General features: G+C 57.1%; 1 protein-coding gene across 1 annotated transcript in view; it reads left to right on the plus strand.

The window, feature by feature from the left end:
• QSOX1 (quiescin sulfhydryl oxidase 1) overlaps positions 1 to 16,674 on the plus strand; it is a gene marked incomplete at its 5' end in the record, with an annotated part of 32,764 nt that extends 16,090 nt beyond the window's left edge. Inside the window, 9 exons of the mRNA XM_077763356.1 lie at positions 1 to 67; positions 2,599 to 2,689; positions 4,740 to 4,885; positions 6,469 to 6,603; positions 8,581 to 8,710; positions 10,265 to 10,387; positions 11,194 to 11,341; positions 12,697 to 12,876; positions 14,800 to 16,674. Coding sequence (XP_077619482.1) covers positions 1 to 67; positions 2,599 to 2,689; positions 4,740 to 4,885; positions 6,469 to 6,603; positions 8,581 to 8,710; positions 10,265 to 10,387; positions 11,194 to 11,341; positions 12,697 to 12,876; positions 14,800 to 15,542 — 1,763 coding nt within the window. The remainder of the gene's footprint in view (positions 68 to 2,598; positions 2,690 to 4,739; positions 4,886 to 6,468; positions 6,604 to 8,580; positions 8,711 to 10,264; positions 10,388 to 11,193; positions 11,342 to 12,696; positions 12,877 to 14,799) is intronic.
• Positions 16,675 to 17,772: the final 1,098 nt, after the last annotated feature.

A 17,772-nucleotide genomic window follows, 5' to 3' on the forward strand; every position in this document is an offset into this window, starting at 1 on the left:
TCATCGACGCCCTCGAGTCCCATAGTGACACGTGGCCGCCCGCCTGCCCCCCACTGGAGCCCGCCAGGTATTCTGGGTGGAGCAGACCTGGCGCAGTGTGGGCCAGGATCACAGGCCTGGGAGTGAGAGGGTAGAGGGGACAGCTGGGCAGGGGAGGTGAAGGCCTGTGTCTTAGGGGCAGACACCTCTGTGGGCTAGAGCCACTCCGGGGCAGCTGGGAGAAGATTCCCTGTTGCTGGAGGTCCTCCCCGGCTGCCGGGTGCAAGGGTCTGTCCTGAGGGGCGGGAAGGAAGGGACGGGCAGGGGTTCCCAGGTCCTACCTGCTGCTGCTCTTCATAACCCGACCTCATGGTCTGTTCACGTGATCTAAGCTGGAGAGGGCACCGAGAGGGTGGACGTGGGGAGGAAGAAGGTAGGCTCAGAGGAAAAGGGAAAGTGGTTCCTGTTAAAGGAAAGTGGTTGTGTCTCTGAGCTGTGGCTGTGACTGGGGGTGGGGCGTGTGCCTGTTGTGCCGCAGAGCGTCAGGCATGGTGGCTGGTGGCCCGTATCTGCCTGCCAGGCAGGCTTCCAGGATTGTCTGTTCTAAGAGAGGCAGGTGCACCGTGTTTTGCTCTAGCTCGCCCGCAGAGGGTAAGTTGAGAACGCCGGGTCCCGCCCTCCCGGATAAGCTCTCGAGACCGGATGGAGCCCACCTCAGGGACTCCTGCCAAGAAGGAACAAATCCAGAAAGCAGCAGGCAGTGCTGAGAGGAGCCCAGCCTTAGAGCACAGGGAGGGTTCCAGGGGCTGAGAAGGCCTCGCGAGACGGGTGCTGGTGCTGCGGGCCCTCCATGTTGGTTTCATGATGTTCTTCAAAGCCCTGCTGAGAGGTTGTGCTTCTAAGCGTCAGTCAACCCACGATGACTTTTTGTAATCTCCCCCAATTGTCCATCCTCCCAGAGGGCCCTGCAGAGACCCTGGACCCAGCATTAGTCTGCCATAGTCGGGGCCGCACAACTCGACTCCATCTCTCCAGGAAACACCCAACCAGCCTGCTCCTTATTTCCATTTCCCAGTGACTGTGTCTGTCTTTCTTACGCACACATATCCCTCACGGTCCATTTTCAGCCCCAAGGGATCGCAAAGGCAGCAAGTCAGATACCCCTGCCAACCTCCTTCAAAGTGACCCTCCTAACGAGCTTTAGGAGGGAGGCAGAGATGTATGATGAAAGGTGAGCTGCCTCTTCCGGAAGTCTGAGTGGGAATGGATGGGCTGGGGGATGTTGGCCACCATGTTGCTCTTCTGCCAGCCGAGGGGAGGTCTGGCGAAGTGGTCTGCAAGGCTGGCGGAATCCACAGCTCTCCTTTTCATTCCCCCGCTGGGGTGTACTCTGGCCCCCCGCCTCTCTAGCATATCCTTTTGTATTGTCGCTGGGCTGGGCTCCCGCATCGGCCCCATTTTGTGTGTTCTGTTTGGGTGTGATTGTGCTGCATCTGTCACTGGATCCACTAGAAGGAAATAGGTCATCAGGTTAGGGCTGAAAAGATACAGTCTCCCAGTGCCTTCGTACGTGTTGGCCTCTTAAGCATGTGTGACGATGTGCTGTTTTTAATTGGCATAAGGAAACAAATCACTTTTGTGCAATTATTTTCTGCCTCCACTTTGAGTTTCTAAAACCATTTGGAGCTAATTCTATGATTTGAGGTGATTATAAAATTTATCTTACCAATTTCCACCTTTGTTCTGGGTCTCAGTTTCTTCAAATTAGAATAAGAAAGTTGGATTAGATAGCTTCTAAGGTCTCCTGCACCTGGGACTTTCTTTAATTCCCTTTGAAGGCCTCCTCCAGGAGAGGAAAAAACAGGTCTCCCCATTGGTAGTGACTTGCTGCTACCAAGACCAACGCTCATATCTGAATGGTGCTAAACACTGGTCCTTAGGGGACAAATAAAAACCATATTCTCTAAGCCTGGGCCTTGCCCAGAACAGAAAGAGCGCTAGTCTCAAAGCAGTGCTTCCCCATCCACATCCTGCTCCACAGACCACCTCGTAATCACTGTGGATTATTTTTTTATATACAGTTTATTATCAAGTTGGTTTCCATGTAACACTGGATCTTTAAAAGAAACAGCAACAAAAAAACAAATCAAGGGGCACGTGAGTGGCTCAGTCGGTTGGGCATCAGACTTGATTTCAGCTCAGGTCACTATCTCATGGTTCATGGGATCAAGCCCCACCTCAGGCTCTGCACTAACAGTGTGGAGCCTGCTTCTCTGTCTCCCTCTCTCTCTGACCTCCCCCCGCACACTCTCATGCTCGCTCACCATCTCTCTCTCTCTCTCAAAAATAAATAAACATTAAAAAAAACAAATCAATAAACAAATGGAGAACCAGTGTGAGGTAGCAGAGGCAGTGTGCTCTAAACCTAAGGGTTTGGCTTATCTCCCCCCCACCCCCGCAAGGCTGGCCGGGGGAGGCTGCCATGGAGCTGCCTGTGGAAACGGGAGGAGGTTTATGTGGCTGTGCTCACAGTGCTGTGCTGGCCGTACCTGTGTCCCCAGCGGCTCTGCTTTACTGCCACCAGCTGTGGACTGTCACTGCCACTGTTATCTCTTACAGGCTGGAGGAGATTGATGGATTCTTTGCGAGAAACGACGAAGAATACCTGGCCCTGATCTTTGAAAAGCCAGGCTCCTATCTGGGTAGAGAGGTGAGCTGCCCCCAGGGTCCCCGCAGCTCCAGAGGAGCCCAGGGAGTTCAAGGGCAGAGCTGTTCCTGGGAATTCTAGGCTGTCGGCCCCGTGCACTTCTTAGCTCAGCACTGGCCTGACCCCTGCTGGGGGACTCAGGAAGTGTGGGAGCTGGACTTTTTTGTTTGAAAACCTTTATGTCTGTTTTTTACCTCCCTCACTGAAACTGCACATATATCACCTCCTGTCTCCTGATTGCTGGCACACGTAGTCGAGTCGCTAATCTTCAAAATTAAGGTAGATTAATCAGGTAACACATTGAGGATCCCACGGCCAGTGAACTGGTGGAGTAGGGCTTTGAACCAGGTCTGTGAGGCTGGCGCCTGTAGAATTGGAGTAGAAAACTTGGGTGGAGGGAAGGAACATCAAAGCTCATGCAGTGCCTCCTAAGGGAGTGAGATCCCTTACCAGGTGAACAGGTTACTGAACAGGCAGGTCTGACTTTCCATTTCGTGATGATCTGTGATCAAGTTACTTAGCTTCCCGAAGCCCCATTTCCATCTCTAAAGCAGTGATAATTACCTTTCCTCCGAGTATTGCTGGGACAGTCCAATGAGGCAGTTTAGGTAATGGGCCTGGATCGGTAGCTGGCCCAGAATAGTGCTTTTGACAGATGCATGCCCCTGGCCTCATGCGAGGAGCCCTGCATTCTCCCACTGGTGCACAGACTTCTGTAGATCACTTGTGGGCTTTTCCCAGGTGCAGAGGTGGGATGATGGGCCAGAACATGGGTGAGGTGCAAGGCAGGACAGCGACATAGAGGAGGCATGAGAGTGGGGATGAAATTAAGTATCACTGTTGGCTCTGAATGGCTTTCCTCCCGAAACTCAGCAAGCACAGTCAAGAGGGCTCTGGGCTGTTTCCAGGCCTCTGAGCCATAAGAGGAGAAACAGAGGGAAGCAGGAAGGGGGTACAGAGTTTTGCCAAAGGACTGCCTGACCCTTCTGGGGTCCCAGTCCAGGCCTGGGGTCACGCTTGTCACGAGGAAGTGATTGTTAAATGTTCATTGGAATCAGCTCCTCTTCCAGGTGCCCACGCCCTAATCCCCTGGGAAACCAGGGTCAGGGGCCCCTGTGGACTGAGTCTGGCGCCCTGTGTCCACGCAGAGGTGCTCAGAGATGGTTAGTGTGAAAAGCAGGAGGACACAGTGACCAAGAGCCCAGGCTCTGGAGCCAACTGACCTGGATTTATTGCCCCATTCAGGCTCTTGCTAGTTAGCAAGGATGCTAGCCAGTGTGCTACGTATGACCTGGACGCTTGACTTCACTTCGAAGCCTCAGGTTTTTCATTTGCAATAGGCATTTATTTTTTTAATGAACACTTATGTACCTACTATGCGCTAGTTGCTGTTACAATTCCAATTTTGTTACATTCCAGTTTTGTTAATAATCCAATCGTTGTTTCAATTTTGCAAGTAAGGAAATTGAGTCAGGGGGAGGCTTAGGCCACTGGGATCAGGATGCACGCCTGGACAGCCATAGTAGACTGTGCCTCCTGGCTTGGTCTCCTAACAGTACTTCCTGTTTCTTAGTCTTATTTTGAAGATTCAATGAAGCAATGTGTATACAGCACATCATAACTACTCAGTAAAATTAGCTCATACTATTTTTCCCTTATTTCTTTCTAAAATTAAAATCACATCTAATATGTTTTCTCATTAGGAATATAGATAGAAAGCCTTGTATATATAAGAATAAAAATGAAACCACATTTTATTATGCCTACCACAGATTGTTTTCATGGGAGAGAAAATTATATTATATTGGACTGCTCTAGGAAGTTCAAGGGGTAGGGAGTGCACAGTTCCAAGGCCCCTTCTCCTGGGCAGTGCTTGACTCTTGTCCCCTGTGGGGTAGGTGCGGTTGGTGGCATGAGACTCACTCAGCACACTGGTCCACTCTCTGAAAAGTTGAGAGTCTGGATGGAGCATGGCCGCCGCCAGGTACCCGCCCGGGGCTCCCTCTGCCCAGTGGCTGGACTGCACCCCCAACATGTCTGTCTGTCTCTGCAGGTGACTCTGGACCTGTCCCAGCACCAGGGCATAGCGGTGCGCAGGGTCCTGAGCACGGAGGGTGATGTGGTGAGCAAGTTTGGGGTCACCGACTTCCCGTCTTGCTACCTGCTGTTTCGGAATGGCTCTGCCTCTCAGGTCCACGTGTGAGTGCAGTGCCCTCTGTCCCCTCCCTCCCGTCTCCCTGTGCTGCTTGTTTCTTCCTGCACAGAGGGGCTGCGGGCCTCTTACAGGGGCTGACAAGCTCTTTCTCCTGCCCTTCTTCTGAGGAGCCCCCTCTGAGACAGGCAAGGAGCACCCTGGTGGAGGAGCAGTCGTCTGCTTGTGGGGTTGGGCAGCACCGTGAACATGGCCCCCGGGCCCGGCTCAGCGGTCCTGCCTCGGGTTCCTGGCACCGTCACCGTCAGTGCTTCTGCACCGAGGCCACCACAGCCCCGGCCCCGCTCCCCGTTCTGCTCTGCTCGCAGACTCGTTGGCAGGCTGCCGGCCTGGCAAGCTCTCAGATATGCCTGACCCTCCCTCCCTTTGGTTTTCTAATTGCAGAAAAGTTCATTAGGAGCTAGACAATAGCCAGTTCCAGAATGCCAAGAGAAAACAATCAGGCCAGCCACAGCCCTCTGTCAGGCTCCTGCTGCTGAATGGCCCGTTAAATGGCGCCAGATGGTGCCGGGATGCCCTCCCCGGGCAGATGATTGATGTGGCCTGGCCCTGCCAGCAGGAACTCGAGGGCCAGGGAGATGGAGACTTGCCCGAGGTGCCCAGTGAGCTGCCCTGCGGGCCCATTAGTGCCATCCTGCGTTGAGGCTGGGCAGGGCAGCCACTCGCCCTTGAGGGCTCCAGTCACTGGACAGCACTGGGCTGGGCCTCGTCAGAGATCTGCTGGGGGAAGGAAGCCTGGTGTCTGCAGGGGGACAGAAAGTGCCAGTCCTGACGGGGAGAGGAGGCATTGTTCCCTCACTTGGAGCTGGTGGAGGGGAAAATTGTTTGTGACGCCGCCACTCCTGAGCCATCTGCTCATCGATAAACATTGGGCCAGGACGGCCAAGTGGCGAACAGGGCTTGCCGACGTCAGGTCCCCTGGGCGTCCCATCATGCTGCCGCTGGTCCTCACACCCTCCTCCAGGTGGCCGGGACCAGGAGGTGTCACCTGCCCTGCAGGACTCCCTATCAGAAGAAAGAAAGAAATCAAAAGGATTGTAAAAGCATTTGAGAATGTTCGCGTTTCCGTTGTTGTTGTTACTACCTGCTTTTGAAAAACTGAGTATCACACTCCCGTGACCTCCCTAGAGTCACGTCCCCTCTGGTCCCTCCGAGCCAGCTTGTGAGCAGGCAGCTTCCTCGCTTTCTGGGGAGGAGAGTCACACCCAGTCCTCAGGCAGGATCAGCAGCGGCCCGCGGACCTCACCTGCTCCTCTGTGCGCTCCATCCCTGCAGCCTCTCCGGGGCGGGCTGAGACCTTCTCGGCCCTGCTGCTTTTCCAGATGGGGTTTTAACATCAGGCTGGTGTCCAAGAAACTTTCCATTGCATGAGCAGTGGGTAGAAAGGCTGAAGTGAGGCATGGGTGCCTTGGTTTTGACCTCGCTGAGGGTAAAACCCAACCAGATTCAAATATTTCTTAATAACCAGTTCTGTCAAGTGAGCCACCTACCTCCTCTCCGGACATGAGTTCGCCCAGGGGTCTGTTTCTCCAGACTCACTGCCTCTCCTCTGTGCTTTCTTCCCTCACAGACTAAAGGAATCCAGGTCCTTCTACACCGCTTACCTGCAGAGGTTCTCCAAGACCACCAGGGAGGCTGTACCCACCACGGTTGCACCAACCACAGCTCACACAGTGGCTCCCACTGTGTGGAAGGTCGCAGATCGGTAAGGCCACGCCTACACCCCAGAGTCCTTCCCTCACCCCAGCCTTCCCTCTGTTGACAGAACCCGTGCCTTCACACCACACTCCTTCCTTGAGCTTAGCACCTGCCTTTCCAATCCCAGACCCACTGAGGGCTGACCTTGGCCTTTGGGCCTCCCTGGCTGCTGGCCATACAGGAAAGAGTTTCAGATGTGTGGGAGCAGCACTGGCTGTGGGTGGTGCTAAACAGCATGTACTTGTATCCTTCATGATAGAATGAGTACCTTCCTGGGCCCACATTCCTTAAGCTTGATGCTATTCAAGAACAAGTAGAATCATCTTAGAAGGATAATCTGTGGCCTTCAAACCAGCTTCCTACCCAAGCATCTATGTCTTCAGCAAGTAGTTTTGAGTACCTGCTATAGGCTAGACCCTGTAACACAGGCATGCATATGCAGCCCCTTCCCACAGAGAGTTTACGTTCCATTCTAAGAAGACATTGACCTCATTTGAGTGCCTCTGGTGCTGGGGAGCTCACTACCGTTTGAGGTCGCCTGGATCTCTGCACAGCTGTAACCCCGAGGAAGCTGCTCCTGCAGTAGAATGCGTGCGTGCTGGGCAGATGAGGTTGTGCACCTTGCACTGGTGCCCAGCAGTGTGCCAGGTAGAAAAGGCTGGCCTGGGAGCTCAGAGCTGCCTTAGGAAGGTGGCCCCTCCACCTGCAATGCAGGGAACTGCATAAGAGAACTGGGGGAAAGGTCTGCTGATTTCTAAAGGATTTTGCATCCCCGCATGAAGGACGTTAAGGGTCAAAAGTGCTAAGGGAGAGATTTTTAGTAAATCAGGCAAGAAGGAAAGAGAGACTGAGAGGTGGGAGTGAATGGTCATTATGGTCATTCAGATTATGATGATTCAACTCATTCAGATTATAATGGCTGACACCTGATGTGCCAAACTGTGCTGGGCACCTTCCATGCATTATCTCCTTCAGTCACGGGTGGGTGGGAAGGGGGGACACGACACTTCTTGAGGCAGACCATGGGAATGGTGAGGTACAGAGGCCCAGGACGTCACAGTGGGGCACAGAGAAGGGACTCTGCTATGAGGGTGAAGTGCAGGTGGTCATAGGCTCACCCCTGTTAGCTGACCTTGCCGGCTCCCTGCAACCTGAGGTGGTGGGTACGGCAGGAGCCATCAGTCCATCTTACAGGTGAGGTCACTGAGGCTCCAGAGTTAGCTCACTGTAGCACTGAGGCCAGGACCCAGGCCTCAAGAGGCAGGGGGAGGAGGAGCCCTTTGCTTCAGAAGTCCAGGCCCCAAGCCTGATGGGTGCAGGGTAGAGCAGCCATGTTGGAGCCTTCAGCCCTTCTGCCGGGGCCTGAGGCAGCACAAGAGGTGTGAGATGGAGCCCCACCTGCTACCTGAGGTCTGGCAGCTACAAAGATGTCAGCCCCAAAATAAAAACACACACCGCCTCTCCTCCTAACCCCTCAGCCCCGGCTGTGCCCTGACTTGATGGGCAGCCAGACCCATGGTCTTTCAGAGAGGAGCCAGCTTTTCATTGGTCTGTCTGTCCTTCGGAGTCTTTGTTCAGAACAGAGGATGAAGCTCAGCCTTCCACCAGCAGCCTGATCAAAGCACCTTTAAGGAGTCGTGGGTAGGAGGGGCCCTGAACCTACAGAGGGGGATCCCCTCCTCTATACCAGGAGCTGCTGAGGGGTTTACCTTTATGCTTTTGTTAATCCTCTTAGCAACCTACCCGTGAGCAATTAATTATCTACTTGTTATAATAAATGAGGAATTGAGGCTCAGAGAAGTTAAGTCACATACTCAGGGTTACAGAGTGGGTCAGGGGCAGAGCCCAGCACTAACTTACAATGCTCTGTGACCATCAGAGATGGCCCACCCCTTTTCTCCCTTTAGCCCTGGGCGCTTGTCCTCAGCCGCTGCCCTGTGGCTAACATCCCTTTATCTCTCTCTGCCTCCCCCGGGGTCCTCAGCTCCAAGATCTACATGGCTGACCTGGACTCTGCACTGCACTACATCCTGCGGGTGGAAGTGGGCAAGTTCTCTGTTCTGGAAGGGCAGCGCCTGGTGGCCCTGAGAAAGTTCATGGCAGTGCTGGCCCAGGTGAGTGGGGCCCCGGCCTCCCTTGTCCGTCTTCCCTCCACACCTGCCTCCTCCTCCCTGCCTGCATCCTTCTGTCTGGTTCCAGGTCCACTGCCAGCGCTGCCCTACTTAGAAGTCCAGGGCTGCGGGCTGCTGAGGACCGCTGAGTCAGATGCGGGCTCTGGCCTCCTTCCGAGCCCAACTGCTGACTCAGCCACCCTCAGCTCTGGAGTGCCAGGTCCCCTCCTTCTTGGGGCAGGTCTCTGGGCAGCTGGGGCTGCCTCTGGGGGTGATCTGTGCCTCCCCATCGGGAACTGCTTGCCAGCCTGGTCTCCGGGGCCCCACCCCAGCCACGCCCGGCCTTCACGCCCACCTGGCTCAATCTTGTGCTTGTGTGGTGCTCTTACAGCCTGAGGCCAGAGCCTTGGGTCCCTCCCCAGCGACATCCCTGCCTCCTCCTGTAAGCAGCTGGTGGGACTGGCCACTGGGTGGCGTGCGGTCACCAGCGTTTCCTGCTCCAGCCAGAGGGTGACTCCCTGTAGTCCAGAGCCCTTAATTCATCCTTCCTCCTGACACCAGGGCCTTAGAAGGAGGAAGGGTCTAAGTCAGGATGATAGGCGAAGGTCAGTGAGAAACGCTGACTTAAAGCTGTAAAATCATGTTGCGAGCCCAGAGGCCTGAGTGAGCTGACCCAGAGGGAGCGTGTCAAAGACAGGATTCTTCTGGCCACCTCTGCCTCAGGGGCAGCGTCAGCCCTGGAGGGTGGGTGGGAGTCTGTCATGGCTCTCTCCCAGGGCCGGCTCCCCTGGCTGGTTTTTCTGTGTGGTGATCCCCCTTTTTTCTTTTTCCTCTGAAAATTTCCCAGTGTCGTTGTCCTCTTGACCAGTGTCTCGGTGGCTTTATCTGACCTGCTCTGCTGACATCCCCCTCTCCTGCCCCCCGCCCCTGGGTGTGTGTGCACGCCCCCGTGCACACACATCTGTCCTCCTCCCCAGAGTCCTGTGGCTTTAAAGTGCTGATACTAATCAGATTTCAGCTGACTTATTGTCAGAGTAGCTTTTCATGCTCCTCAGAGACTCTTGGGAGTTACCATCAAGGTCTGGATCTTGCCCATGTGCCCCAGGGCCACCTTGTCCCCACCAGCAGCCTGTGGAATACAGATGGCGACTGTTCCCCAGCCTCGCCCGGCAGTCAGTAAGTCAGCAGGTCAGCTGGTCTCTCAGAAGATCACCTGCAAAGAGGACTGTGTGGCCCAGGCGCCCAGCAGCCCCAGGAAGCCACGCAGGTGCCCAGCCTTCCTCCCAGGGGCAGTGTGGCATCAGGGTCAGCCTGGAGAGGGAGCCTCGAGGACTGAGCCTCACTCAGAGCCTCTGTCCTCTCCCCAGCCCTTCCCTCCCCTTACCCGGTGCCCCAGAGCAAAGGTAGTAACAACACACATTTACATCTAAGGCGGAATGTTTTCCTGTGGTTTGGGGACACTTCACGAAACTGTTTAGCCCCCTACCCTCCTCGGGCCTGCAGGGCTCTGGGGGGACTTGCTTTTCACTCCCCAGCTTTCCCTTGTGCCTCCCACAGTACTTCCCGGGCCAGCCCTTAGTCCAGAACTTCCTGCACTCCATGAATGACTGGCTCAAGAGGCAGCAGAGAAAGAAAATTCCCTATGGTTTCTTTAAAGCTGCCCTGGACAACAGGAAGGAGGTGAGTGTGGGGACAACTGAAGTCCTTCTCTGTGTCCTCAATAATGTGGGAGTGGAGGGCGTTAACCCCGTGCCTCCGACCTCCTTCCACAACTTGCACTGGGGAAGGAGTCCGGGATCCCGGGTGGGTCCTTCCATTCGTGATGAATAAACTGCTACTTACTGAACTATGTGCATGCCCTGTAGCCCATCTCATCCTCCCAGCTTTAGTGGAAGGTAGCTATTATCCCCATTTAGCAGATGAAGAAACTGAGGTTAAGAGGGATTGTGTAACTTGTCTGAGATCACAGACAATAGGTAGGTAATTGGGCTGGGATTTAAGTCCAAGTGTGAGATACCAGCCGTGAGCGAGTTTGTACCCGCTGCTCCCTGCGGCCCGCAGGCACATCGGGCTTCTCTGGCCCTCTCCAGGGGCACCTTTCTGGGCTCCTGTGCCTGCCGCTCTTTGCAAAGGTGGGCCACGGCAGCCAGCAGAGGCGCGCAGCCGTACAGATCTATAGGGTGCCAAGGCTCAGAGGGACCTCAGAGGCCAGACCCCTCATTTCCCATTTTACAGATGGGGAAGCTGAGGCTAGACTAAGGATGTAACTCAGTCTGTGTCACAGCTTTTCAGATCCGCTCCTCTTTTGATGGGTGTAGCCAGTGGAAGGGAAATACCGCCTTTGAGATGAGCGACTGAGAAAGGGACCTAATATGTTTGTCTTAGGGCTGTGTGCTGACCTTTGAGTCTCCTGGAAGCTTCTTTCCTCACCACCCATCTCATTTTGCTTTTCCGTATATGCTCTCATACACATGTGTGTTCCTTAGGGCGCCGTGATCATCAAGAAGGTGAACTGGGTTGGCTGCCAGGGGAGCGAGCCGCACTTCCGGGGCTTTCCCTGCTCCTTGTGGCTCCTCTTTCATTTCCTGACCGTGCAGGCAGCCCGGCACAACTTAGAGCCCTCACACGAAGCAGGTGAGTCTGGGGCCCGCACACACCCCGTGCCCCAGCCCTGCCTTGTGCAGCTGGCCGTGCACACTCAGTGCAGAGCCAGGATGGGGAGGACCTGGAGGAGCCGCCCAGTCCTGCTCCCTGCTCTGGGGTGTGCAGCATCTGGGCCTCTGACAAGGAACGGGAGCCAGCAAGGGAGACTGGGAAGGAACAGCCACTGGGATTTCAAAATACAGTGTTTGAAGAAAGAGCGTGTAGTCAGCCGAGTGGGGGGCGCGGTGCTCTCCAGCAAGAGCTGTTGCAGTGGAGTCCTGGAGAGAAAGGCCTGGGTGGACTGGGCTGAAGAGAGAATGAGGCGCAAGAAATTGGAGATAATGGGGAAGTATCAGGGGTCAGAGAAGGGCCATCTTTACCAGTCAGAGGGATCCCGTATTAAGGGGCAAGTGGATGCTGCAGTAACGGGAATATGTATACAGGAGTGAGATCCTGGCAGAGGGCAGAAGGGGTAAGGCCTGGAGCCCAGAGCGGGAAGAGGCAGCATGGACAGCTGCAGGGTGGGCAGCGGCCGGGAGGGGGCAGGAGAGGGCAGCTCCGAGGGGGCCGAGGACAAAGGCAAGGCCTGGCTTTCAGGGGCGCTCAGGTTGCCAGGAAAGATGGGGGGATTGGTCGAGAACAGGACAGAGTGGCCTGCTGAGGTCCCAGTGGATGGAGGGGTGGGGCCGTGGGTCTGCTTTTGAGGGGCTGGGGCTTTGCAGCAGGACAGAGAGAGAGTTTGGAAGCAACCAGCAGCGAGGAGGGTCCTTCCGCCCCCCGCAGCCCTGACCCCTGAGGTGTGTGGAAGACAGAAGGGTTTAAGAGGGCGTGTTTGGGGGAGCCCAGTGTCAGAGCAGGGAGGGGAGGGGAGTTTTCAGAGGTGGGCACTGATGCCAGCCCCGGGGGCCCGGGGGAAGGGAGTGGGGGGTGAGGGGAGATGGAGACAAAGCGGCGGATGTGCGGAGCCTGATCGCAGGGACCCCTGATGCAGTGCCTGAGGGAGCAGGAAGCCCAAAGTGGGCTGGGCTCAGGAGGGGTGCCGGGGAGGGGTGTGGGCAGCCTGGCCCCTGCCTGCCTCTCCAGACACGTCCCAAAGAGCCTACAGTGTCCTGCTGACAAGTTTGGGCTTTATCCCAAGTGTCAGTAAGTGACAGGGACCTGGATGAGTGGCAGAGAAAGGAAACTGGGAGTTTGGGAGGAGACGGGGTCAACTCTGACGTGACCCCTGGAAGGTGGACAGGGGTGCAAGGAGACCCTGGGCATGAGGAGCAGACAGTGGAGGGTCTGGCGGGTGCGGGCAGCCGGAAGGGCCCCTGCGACGGCAACAGCAGCCCCTCTCCCTGCAGCCAAAGCTCAAGAGGTCCTGCAGGCCATCCGGGGCTACGTGCGCTTCTTCTTCGGCTGCCGAGACTGCGCCAGCCACTTTGAGCAGATGGCGGCGGCCTCCATGCACCGGGTGAAGAGTCTGGACAGCGCCGTGCTCTGGCTCTGGTCCAGCCACAACAAGGTCAACGCCCGCCTCGCCGGTAAGGAAGGGCCCTCTCCAAGGCTGGCGTCACTGACACAGGGCGGTGGGGGAGTTTTAGGGGACCTGGGACAGAGGTAGGGACGGGACACTCATCCTCAAAGTAGCATCCCCACAGTGCTTCACAGTGCACAGCGCCTTTCCACACGCTCTGCCTGCCCTGCTGAGGCAGTCATTGCCCTTAGGCCCATTTTCCAGATGAGGAAGCTGAGGCTTTGACACTCTAGGACTGTGGGCTTCCAGTGTCACTGCTCACTCTTTCCCCTGCACCAGGGCCCCTTCCTCAGAACTCTCAGTGTCCCTCTCCTGCCTTCTTTGTTCTGCTTCCTGGCTCTTGGCTCCTTTCTTACTCACACCAACAGGGAGAAGAGAGCCGGGCTTTTCCACCCACCAGAGGGGTCTAGCAATGAAATGTGCCAGAAGAGAAAGATCTAGTCGTTCCTAGAAGAAACCAGGGACTGATTCCCATAGGGGGAGGCCTTGGCTTCTGAGTTTCCCCATTTATAGTGTTTTCTGTTCGTGGTACACAGGAGTCTGATGGGTCCAGGAGGCAAAAACATTAAACTAAGGGGTGACCAGAAACTGGCCGGTGGGGAGGGAGCCATCTGTAGTCGGGAGCCTGGGCGTATCTGTGGGGGGAGGGTAGTGGCCGACAGACCTCCTCGGGGTGGGAGCTTTGGGGATGAGGCCTGGGACTGCCGGGGTTCAAGGAAAAGGAGCCGAATAGAGCAGGTGGTGGCACAGGCCACTCGTCTCCTGGGACCTCCTGGTGGACTTTGAAAAGAGGACACATGCCCGTCTCTCCTCTCCCTGCTTCCCTCTCTGCTGCACCCCCTCCCCTGCCCCCACATGCCCCACGTGACCAGCTGGCCCCATGACCTGGGCAGGCTCCCCGCTTCCCTGGGGGCCCAGCTGCCGCCAGAGGGTAGATCTGGGGCTTCTCCTGGCGGGGCCCCCAGGAAGGCGTACCCTGCCCTGTGTGGTGGGGTCCTTTCGGATCAAACTAGGAACAGTAGCAAGCAGGTGCCAATCCAGCGCTCGCTGTGCCAGGCTGGTCACTACTACTTCTCGCTGGACCTTTGGAATCGACTTGGTGTCCCCTCCCCACAATAACCATTTCAGCTGTTCCATCCCCTGCCGCTGCTTCGTTCCGGCCAGCGCCTTTCCTTCCCCTCTTACGCCCCTTAGGAGAGGTGCCTCCTCCGAGAGATCTGGGCTGACTGCCACTCCCTGGGCGACCCTGGCCCTGTGGGGCCCGACCTGGGGCTCTGGCCACCATGCCAGCCATCAGGGTAACTCCCTGACCCTCCTGAGTGCCCTCTTCCCCATCCAGGCCCCCAGGCGCCCCCTTACCTGCCCTTGGAGCCCACCAGGAAGGAAATTCCACCAGCCCCCGCGTACCCTGGAGGGCTGCCGTGGCACGAGGAACACCTCTGCATTAGCACATGCCACGGACTCTGGTTATAAAAACCATTCTCCCTTGAACTACCAAAGTGACGTTTTCTTCACTGTATAAGACTTGGGAAAGTTCAGAAAAAGGCCGAGAAGAAGATGACTAGCAGACCAACCAAAGACTGCAAGACAGATAATATTGAGTCTTCTAACCCTTTTCCAGGCCTGGTTGAGGGGTACAGCCCAGCAGCAAAGTTGACGGAGGGGCTGCAGGGGGTGGTCACTAGGAGGCTGTGTGGCTGCTGGGGGGATAGTCTTCTTCCTGCCCTGCGCAGCTCCGTGCTGGCTCCGCTGGGTCGGGGGGAGCCTCCGTGCTAGGTTTTTTTCACCTGGCTTCTCATGCCCACCATTGCCAAGGGCAGCGGGGAGCCCCTTTTGCAGATGGGGAAGCTGGCTTTCTGAATGAAGAATGAGCTCTGGGCTTCCAGGCGGGCCCAGGGGTCACAGCCAGCCCGTGTGCTTCCCTCCCCAGGCGCCCCCAGCGAGGACCCTCACTTCCCCAAAGTGCAGTGGCCGCCCGCCGAACTCTGTTCCGCCTGCCACAACGAACTCCGGGGTGCACCTGTGTGGGACCTGGACAACACCCTCAGGTTCCTCAAGACCCACTTCTCCCCAAGCAATGTCGTCCTGGAGCTTCCTTCAGCCGGGCCGGGCCCACGGATGGTTGCCCGGATGATCGCAGCCAGAAATTTTACCGTGGGCCCTGAGAAGGCGGGGATCGTGGGAGGGCCAGGAACCACTGACCCCAGAGTCCCAGCAGAGAGACTCGGGGCGGGTCACCCCCAGGATGTGCTCATTGGCCTCGGTATGACAGCTGAGCCAGACCAGGGACCGCCTGAGCGTGTAGCAGAGCTTCACAGGGAGAAGTGGGAGCGGCCACAGGGGCAGGAACACGTAGCCAAGCGAGACACAGGAGCCGTGTTGCTGGCTGAGTTCCTGGCCGAGAAGCACCTCCCCAGAGGCCCTTCAGAGCTGGGCCGGGTGGGCCGCAGCTCAAAGCAGGTGGCCGCCATTCCCGAAGGGGAGCCGGAGGCTGGGCCCATGCGGGGCCGGGACCAGTGGCTACAGGTGCTGGGAGGCGGCTTCTCCCACCTGGACATCAGCCTCTGTGTGGGGCTCTACTCCCTGTCTTTCATGGGCCTCCTGGCTGTGTACACCTACTTCCGGGCCAGGATGAGGGCACTGAAGGGCCACGCTGGTCACCCCGCAGCCTGAACCATTCGCATTGTGAGCCGTTCACGGCGCTCTGCCAGCCCCCTGCTCCTCTCCCCTTTTCCCTTGTTCCTTGTCCAGGGAAACCCAGGGAAGCCAGTTGCTCCAGTGAACCTTCTCAGGCCTTCTAGGAAGGAGGTTCCATAGCCAGGAAAAGTGTGCATTGGGCCCATGTTCCTCTGGCAGCAGTGGGGGCGAGCGGGGGGCCATGGCGGACAGCAGTGGCCCTGGGGGTGGGAGGCTCAGTCCCTGGCCTCTCGGCACCACATTCCTTCTGATCACCTTATTTGAAGTCCTGCTCATTCTCACTGAAGCTTCTCTGTCTCCCACCTGGTCTTGGGCCTAAACTGGGGCAAGCGAGGCCACGGTCCCCCAGGTCCCCCATCCAGAGGCACGTTCCCAAGGCTGGCACACTAGAGCAGAACTCTTCACTGCGCCTCGGGCCCTGTCCATCCCGCTCCCTTCCGGATGCAAAGAGGCCTTTGTGCCAGAGAAGGCAGGGCTGCTTCTGCCCCTCTGTGGCCTGTCCATCCTCCAGCCCCTCATATCTCTGGAGTGGGGTTTGTTTTGGGGGGCCGGGTTGGTATCTGGAAGCTTCTGAATGTCCTGCTGGTCTCCCAGGTGAGGCTTGGGTCAGGGTTGGAGGGAGGAGAGCTTCTGGCTCCTTCTTCAAACCTCTGCTTCAGGAGGGGTACAGGCTAGAGCTGGTGTGGACCTGGATGGGTGATGGCCACGGGGCTGGGTGGTGAGCGGCTGGCTTGGTGGGACCTGATAAGGGCTAGTGTGGGATTTAGGGAGGGTGCTGCTGTCTTTAGTGCCTTGGCTCTGGGCTTAGCTGGGAGGGTAGAGTGAAGCCACAGAGGAAAGACAGTTGCTTCAAATGTGCTTTGTCTCCTCCCCAGTGCGCTCTACCCCTCCTAGAGCTGGGTCTTCTGTCTTGATTTTGCCCTCCGAAATAGATGCTCATGTTTGAATGTGGAGGGTGTTGCAGTGAGGAAGCGTCCTCTCTCAAGGCCCCACCTTCCATCGTGCAGAGGTTAAAAGGGTCTGAGGGGAGGGGGACTCACATGCTTGATTCCCACTCTACCCCACTGCTTGGGAGGGTTGTGGAATAAATTATTTTTGCTAAGGCAAAGCTTTGGTGTGTTCTTGGACTTGCTGTTTGGAGGCCTAGTGTCCAGATCTGGACAGAATCCACAGAATCCAGCCTCGGCGGGGATCCAGCCAGACGCGNAGCTTCTGCCCCGCAGGGGACCAGGTGATCTGGCCGGTCCCCTTCTCCTGGGTGGGCCCTCCTTCTGCCCACGGAGCTCCTGTTCCCAGGCCCCGTCCATCTCCATGTGCACCAGGGACAGGCCTCTTGTTCCCCCAGCCTCCCCGCAGCACCTGCCCCTGCTCCAAGAACCCTCCTCTGCACCAGCCTGGCCACAGCACCCCCCTCTCCCCAGGGAGGAGAGCACTTGTTTGTGAGAGCCCGCCTGCCCTGGCTGCTGGGCAGGGAGGAGCCAGCCGGATTAGAGGGCCTGTCCCTAATCCCGCCTGCCAGGTTTTACAAGGATCAGAGCAGCTGATAATGAACCTCATTAAGGGGGAGCAGGGGCCTCAATCCGATTTGGGGTTTTCTCTTTGACATCTTCACTCTGCTCAGACGGCTTTGGCACCCGGGTGGAGCAGGCGGGATGCCAAGCGCGCTCCCTCTGCCTGGGCAGCTGGGATGGGGACACGGGCTGGGGGCGACGCCCCCCTCCCTGCGTGTGTCAGCCCTGTGTTACCTGGGTAACCCTGTGTATGCCCGTGGCTTCCAGCCTGGAGCCTGCCTGCAGGTTCCCTCTCTGTCCTGCTTCTACTCATCTGCCTGCCCCCTCCGTTCTCCTAAGCTGGCCCCATTCCTCTCCCCACACCCTGCTGGGCCCCTGCTGGGAGGCTGATGGGCCAGCATGCTGGGCAGTGTGACCCCGGCCTGCAAGATGGTGAGAGAGGTCCCAGGGCCAGTGCCCACGGGGCCACGACCACCTGCCTTGCTCCTCTACTACCTGGTACCTGGCACAGTGTCAAGTGTGGGGGATTTCCATCGGCACGCCATCACAGGTCCTGTGAAGCAGGGCCTCTTCAGTGGGCGTGGGCCTCCTCCTCGCAGCCAAGCCTTTCTTGTGCTGTCTCCGAGGCTCTGATTGATAAACAAGGGTGGGCCTCCTCCTTAGCAGGGCCGCTGCCTTTCACCTTGATTTCCCCA

The sequence above is a fragment of the Crocuta crocuta genome, unplaced genomic scaffold, assembly GCF_008692635.1.
Source record: "Crocuta crocuta isolate KB4526 unplaced genomic scaffold, BGI_CrCroc_1.0 scaffold3, whole genome shotgun sequence".
Taxonomy (NCBI): Eukaryota; Metazoa; Chordata; class Mammalia; order Carnivora; family Hyaenidae; genus Crocuta; species Crocuta crocuta.